The 6,578-nt window shown below is 35.0% G+C and overlaps 2 protein-coding genes across 2 annotated transcripts; one reads left to right on the top strand and one right to left on the bottom strand.

Annotated features, from left to right (window-relative positions):
• The first annotated feature begins 1,024 nt into the window (after nucleotides 1-1,024).
• On the top strand, nucleotides 1,025-3,138 carry LOC146729992 (uncharacterized). Its single transcript, XM_085494236.1, has 3 exons — nucleotides 1,025-1,359; nucleotides 2,203-2,418; nucleotides 2,788-3,138. The coding sequence occupies exons 1-3, from the start codon at nucleotides 1,115-1,117 to the stop codon at nucleotides 2,945-2,947; spliced, it is 621 nt and encodes a 206-aa protein (XP_085350362.1). The 5' UTR covers nucleotides 1,025-1,114; the 3' UTR covers nucleotides 2,948-3,138.
• Nucleotides 2,446-6,417, bottom strand: LOC146729993 (uncharacterized). The gene is made up of 8 exons (XM_085494235.1): nucleotides 6,278-6,417; nucleotides 5,854-6,076; nucleotides 5,173-5,695; nucleotides 4,891-5,077; nucleotides 4,282-4,539; nucleotides 4,015-4,186; nucleotides 3,263-3,411; nucleotides 2,446-3,109 (listed from the first exon to the last, which is right to left on the bottom strand). The coding sequence occupies exons 2-8, from the start codon at nucleotides 6,060-6,062 to the stop codon at nucleotides 2,931-2,933; spliced, it is 1,677 nt and encodes a 558-aa protein (XP_085350361.1). The 5' UTR covers nucleotides 6,063-6,076; nucleotides 6,278-6,417; the 3' UTR covers nucleotides 2,446-2,930.
• Nucleotides 6,418-6,578: the final 161 nt, after the last annotated feature.

The following is a 6,578-nucleotide window of genomic DNA, read 5'->3' on the forward strand; positions in this document are numbered from 1 at the left end:
ATTATATCTTAAATAAAATTGACTATGTTAAAAAGGAACACGTGTTTCTACACTATTTAATTTTATGCAAATGTAAGTTTTCTACATTTTCTAAATATAAAATGCTCATTTAGGATTGATAATTGCCATGGCCTTACTAACCCCAGTATGTTTGAGAATAAATGTGAAGCATTAAATAGTATACTGTAGACTACTTTATTTTCGCTTGGAATTTATTTTCGCTGGAGGGATGATTCCGTGAAAATAAAATCCAGCGAATATACTTTTTTCCCTATATTTCACATTAAACTGATCAAAAATCAGTGAAAAAAAATTCCATACAAAAAGCCTTTTCAGTGAAAATTTATTCCAGCGAAAATAAAGTATGACGGACAGACTGACGCACGGACAGTCGGACGGACGGACAGACTCAGGAATTCACGGACGGTCGGGGACATGTATCCTAACATGTATGATCTATGTACTAAATTTGAATGAAAACTGACAAAGCATGTCCAAAATATTACATTTTCAAAAAACAAGATGGCTTCCAGTCGGCCATCTTTGATCCAATTGTGAAATAAATGTGATATGTGATATTGTGATATGACTCCGGACGGACGCACAGATGCACGGACACACGGACGGACGGAGACCAAATTATAAGTCCCCGTTTTCGGACTTCGTCCAACGGGGACTAATAAAACTTGGTACATAAATGCTCTAGGACAATAGACAGACCTGATTAATTTTGGGTTAAAATCTGTTCATATTAATTCTCAAATTAGCATAATAATTCATAAATGTTTTATTGTAATCACATTTCAATAAAACTTGGTACATAGATGGTCTGTTACATTGCGCAGACCTTATTAGTTTTACACTCAATTCTGTTCATATTAAAGTGTACACTGAACGATAAATTCGTCAAAGATATTATATTTCAATAAATAAATTGGTGACAATACCAACAATTTCATCAAAATTCACGCACCATGAGCTTTGTTATGGGCGATCAATGTTAGCATTTTTACCGGTGTGTCGATGCTCATTTGTCTGTCAGGAACTCCGCGTCATTTATGGGCGTCAAATCTGTGACGTCACAAGTGTGACCCAAACATAACCCTAAGGAATAATGGCGTCGCCAACTCATAGTGCTGAAAGTTCGTCAACTCCAAGTGATGCGTCGTCGCAAAGCCGTGATTGCGAGCTTGAGTTGAATTACGAGTCTTCTGACTTCGATGTCGAGGGTTCATCGGTTGACGGAGGTATACGGCCCTACCAATTTGAGCCCGAATTTAACGACGACAGTCACAGTGATTCTGCTGAAGAAAACGATGTCGGTGATGCTTTGGGCGATCGCCTGAATACTACCGAGTGGTAAGTGGTCGAATCAGCTGGTTTTGATAACATTAACTTCCGGAGTTCCGCATATTTTGAATAATTATTAACCTGTATTTCGGAGTAGTTTAAGTCCCAGAACGAAATGTTCTGATTACGTTCAATCACGGAACTCAGACATGCATAGCCCACTAAGTTTAATTTCATTTTCTGTATCTGTTGACATTATATTTGCAAGTCAGTACAATACGATCGGTGAAACAACAGCTACCATTTAAGCTTCATATTATTGCCTTAGTAGTTAATTACAATTTATGATTAAATTGTATGCATAGGAGCTTATATTTGTGATGCATGTAATCACAGTCCCTCTATCCCCAACTGTGATGTAATTATAAATTATAAAGTCGAATTTAAGCAAGACATTTACTAATTAGCCAAATTGAAATTATCTTGTATATTGGACATCCAGCATTATATTATTAGACAGATCATGACAACCACAACACATACAATTAAATTGTAAGGGGCCAGAATGTTAGCATTTGGGAGGAGGCTTAAAAAACTTATTCCCAATAAGTTGCTGTGATGTTTTTGTTTTTTTATTTGAGACTTGGGGTGGGGTGGTGCTATATCGTAGAGGTAATGCCTAATGAATATTAAGGTGAAGACCGTATTTTCAAGTGTCAGGAATAAATGATTTTGAAAATATGCAAAATAAATCAATTTTAAGATTTTGACAACTTACCTTTGATAGTTCTGATATGGTAATAATTTGTTCTCACAAATAATTATACTGTATTTAGGAGGTAAATAACAAGATAGTAAATTTCATTTTTGCTGAGATACCTGCTTCAAGTATATGTTGTTTATATAATTTAGGTGTCAGTGTAACAGATGTCATGTCATGCCCTCTGCTGAGGAATGTAGATGCTGTTATGAAATAATGCAGGTGAAAGCTGTCTGTGATGAAGTTCCAAATACAGCATGCATCACAGAACATCCTGGATTTAAGCCAGTGTGTCTGGACAAGTATGTATTGCTAACAGCTTATCATGTATATAGACAGTACCATGGAACTATTCCAGAATCCTCTGAGTAAGTATTAAAAGTCGCACATACTGGTCTGGTATGAACACAATTTTATTAGGACAAAATATATCATGGTTTTTGTTACACTGAAAATGTATTATGGTAGATGTGCATAAATGTTAATGAATGTCAGACCAATTACAATTATGTTTTGCTAGAAATTTCTGAACTTTGTGAACTGAAAATGGTTGACACATAAATATGTACAACCAGAACCTCAGTAATATTGTTGAGGGCCATACCAACTACATTACATTTGTAATTGTGTACTAACAGTATTCTCTCATGTCCAATAGAAGTATAGGCATTTTATTAGGTTGGAATAAACTGTGTGCAGTAGACAGAATTTGTACATTCAATTTATTTTCCTTGCAGGAGATACAGGTATGTTGCCTACAGGCAACTTGTCCGATGGTGCTGGGGATATTTAGGCAAAGATGTCAGAGTTCCACTCCCATCATGTGCAGTTCATCTTATCAGAGAAACATATCCTTCACAGAATGGAGTTTATCAGGGATTTAATTATGTTGATTAAAAAACCTCGACTGAAAGTCAGAAACTGCCACTTCTTTATTCGGTCTTTTGAACTCACTGCAGAGTGCAGGAGGTACTTTGTTCAACACATCACCTTTTGCCTGTGACATGGTACATTTTACCACTCTTGCAGTGACATTAGTTGTCACATTTTGTACATAATCTGTAATAAAGAATATTTTATTTTTTTAATTATTGTTATTGTTTTATTTGTTGAAAAACTGAGCTGTGGTTGTGATTTTAAGTGGCTTCAGTCATGCAAATATATAAAGCTGCTAGTATACATGCATGTAGAACATTTTATACCGGTACTTACTGTAGGTAGGTTCTGTCTTTACTTGACGCACTGTGTAACTGCCTTTTTTAAATTTTGGATAAGTTATTTTATAGCAAGGATTTCCCTGCTTAGTAACAGCAGCATGTCGCCCACCATTTTCATTATAATGCATTGCTGCCAAGACAAGCCTATAAATAAAACAACCATGCATTATGATATACTGTATTTTACCACTAAGGACTTAATAGAATTACAAATTCTGAGTGTTAGAATACTTGTTACATACTACATCAATTGTGATTGCTAACTTTTGAAGTTAGAAGGCTCTATCACAGGGATAAGACCTGTCAGTAAATAATTAAAGTCAAAGACAGTAATGAGAACTTGTGTATTACACACGTCTCCAAACCTGTTGATTTGTAAACAATATGTTGTTCTCTGTTTGATTGTAGAATTTAATGTGATAAAACTTATATTTGTACTAATTTAATCTACTAATTTGTTAGCCAGAACTACCAGGGCCAATGTTTTTTCAAAAATGTTGAATTTCAGGTCGTCATTTCAATGTTAATATATTTTGCTGCTATTATTCAACTGTACCAGTTGGAAGGTAGTTTTTTGGGGGGTACACATTGTGAAATAATACAATGACAAGTTTCTTTTATGGTGCCAATCTTTATCAACATCACTCCAGCCTACGTTTCCAACTCACAGTATATTACAACTAAGCTCTTTTGACCGCAAAGTTACTTGTTTATTTTCAATGTTGATTAATACAAGTACGCAGTTACCTGCACATCATTCCATTGTATGAGAACCCATGCATCTTTGGGGCAAACTGATTCACCACAGAATGGTATCCTTCCAGTTCTGAAGTCTGTTGTATTGTTGACAACTTAGGTATATCTTTCTTCATTTGTCGAGAATTGAGGAGCGTTATCAATTTCTCTAAGGGTTTAGTTCCTGGAAATATATATATAATATTTAGGCATTATAATAACAGCATACATATACCATCCTAGTCAAAGTGTGTTAAAATGTGAATAAGAGAGAAATACCTGGTTTTAACCATCGCTTTCTTCTCTCTTGTCTTGTTAAATCCTCATGTTCACATCTAGGAAAGAAAGTTCCATGCCCCTCATGAATATTTTGGATGTGGTTTCCAACAGATGTCCATTTGTCCATCATCAAATCACCATTTCCATCAGGTGTTGAGGCAGCAGTCCAATAAAGATGATTGGTGACACTTTTGATCCAGTCTTGTAATATACCACACTCTTTCTCTTTAGAAAGAGCTAGCATTTTTTTCTGTAGACCTTAAGGAATAAATCCTATCATCAGTATTCTGTGTTTTCAGTCATGATTATAGTTGAACTGTTGCAAGGTAATTTGCTGGTCATGTTATAAAATTGCACTTAAATTGCTCTGAATATTGAATATTATCAATATCACTGATGCTGTATTTGACTAAAATAAATTGAAAATATCCTACAAGGATTAACAATTTCATCTAAAATAATCTGTTCTACCCTAGTACCCATCAATTTTTGATATCAATAGACCACGGATAACAGTGGATCATTTGCATACCAATAGAACAATGGAAAAATGTTTAAGCATGATAAAACAGCTGCTCTCAAAGATTGTGGGGGGAGAAAACTGCTTACCTTTAGCAACATGCCACACATCCACACAGTGTTGAGTATCTGTCATGTTCTCTCTGACCCATTTAATTATTTGAACATGACGGTCTGTGACTATTTTGTAGATATTAATACCTTGACCCTGTAAATATGCCACACTCCTTGCCAAACCTTCCTTCTCCATGTGGCAGCTACTTTTCACCTCGTTACTCTGAATATAAACAATAGATTCAATTTAATTATAAATTGTTACTAGATTGGTGTTTACATAAAACGAGGTACTTGGTAAGTAAAATGTATAAATACCTGCACAAGCTGTATGTCAATCATAGTACCATTATCAAGGTCCATGACTGAATATGAGCCAAATTTAGCACTATGGCCAGGGGTGTCACACCTCCCATCTCCACCTATGCAAAGTGACCTTCCATTTTGAAGTGCATCATCAATGTACTTTCCACGCATGTTTCCCCATACTTCCATTACTGCTGGTTGGAGGTAGTACCTTTGATGTTTCATGAAAGTATCCGTTGAAATACTTGGCATATTCATAAACTGTAGGACACGTAAAGTTTTTGATGCTAATGCCCCAGCTAACAAAATTCCACAAGAAAGTCTAAGATTTCCACTTGGAATGGAACCTATCATGGATTGGCTGTTCCATTTTGTGCTTAGTCCACAAAAAACACAATTCTGCTCCACTCTTACCATTGTGCCACATATGTGTGTGATTTCACCTAATGTAGGTGAAGAGCATCTGGTACATGTGTGGAATAGATTCATGAGTTGAGCTTCCCCAACAACAAAGAATCTATTTTTCTGCATACACCTATAATTAAGAGAAATAAACTAAACTATATTTATTGTATAACACATTTTATTTTTACCATAAACCGTGTGATGTGAAGCTACTCAATGCTCACCATGTTTACCTACTTTCATTCACAAATTTTCCCATTTATATTTTATAATTTTATTAAAACTTACCAATCATCAGCACTCGAACATGAAGCTTGTGATTCACATTCTGACTGTTCATATGTCTCATCAGAATCAGTTGTTGCATTGGACTCTAAACTTGACCAAGTTGTGTCAAGTTCATTGTCTGGGGGTGGTTCTTGTACTTGTATTGTTTGGTTTGGTTTCAGGAGATCACATTGTACTTGAACGCTTCTTCTTTCTGGAGGATGCAACATCTCTGTCTGGCAAACTGTAATGCAAATAACACAGTCAAGTTCAAATACAATACCAAATGTAATTGTCCCATCTGAAAACCTGGCAGTGTGATGGAGAACCTTTTAAAAAAAAAATCTGAGGGTAAGAGAAAAAAAAAATATTCATTGTCAAGATACGAGAAAAAAATATTTTCAACATAAAATATTCTCCTAGCCTCCCCACATACAATACATACCTTTATTTGATCCAAAGGGCCTTACTTGTACACGCACACTTCTCTTATTAGGCTGCTTGTAAGATATTTGAGTACCATATGTTCTAACAGTCTTAGCCTTGGTTAAAGTCTTAAATGTGAAACAAAATTTAGGAAGTGATTATTTATTTATTTATTTATTTATTTATTTATTTATTTATTTATTTATTTATTTATTTATAAACACACTAATATAAACACACCAAGACGCTGTTTATAGAATACATACATGTTTTTCATGCAAGTTTCTCGCAAATGTTCAGTACCTGAATAGAGCTGTCGG

The sequence above is a fragment of the Saccoglossus kowalevskii genome, chromosome 20 (genome assembly GCF_978046115.1).
Source record: "Saccoglossus kowalevskii chromosome 20, keSacKowa6.1, whole genome shotgun sequence".
NCBI lineage: Eukaryota > Metazoa > Hemichordata > Enteropneusta > Harrimaniidae > Saccoglossus > Saccoglossus kowalevskii.

Excerpts from the sequence above, each read along its gene's own strand:
- LOC146729992 (XM_085494236.1), top strand. The coding sequence starts at position 1,115 with ATGGCGTCGCCAACTCATAGTGCTGAAAGTTCGTCAACTCCAAGTGAT. Across the intron at positions 1,360-2,202 it reads CGCCTGAATACTACCGAGTG|GTGTCAGTGTAACAGATGTC; the intron begins GTAAGTGGTCGA and ends TATATAATTTAG. Across the intron at positions 2,419-2,787 it reads ACTATTCCAGAATCCTCTGA|GAGATACAGGTATGTTGCCT; the intron begins GTAAGTATTAAA and ends TTTTCCTTGCAG.
- LOC146729993 (XM_085494235.1), bottom strand. The coding sequence starts at position 6,062 with ATGTTGCATCCTCCAGAAAGAAGAAGCGTTCAAGTACAATGTGATCTC. Across the intron at positions 5,696-5,853 it reads TGTTCGAGTGCTGATGATTG|GTGTATGCAGAAAAATAGAT; the intron begins GTAAGTTTTAAT and ends TCTTAATTATAG. Across the intron at positions 3,412-4,014 it reads TACAATGGAATGATGTGCAG|GCTTGTCTTGGCAGCAATGC; the intron begins GTAACTGCGTAC and ends TTTTATTTATAG.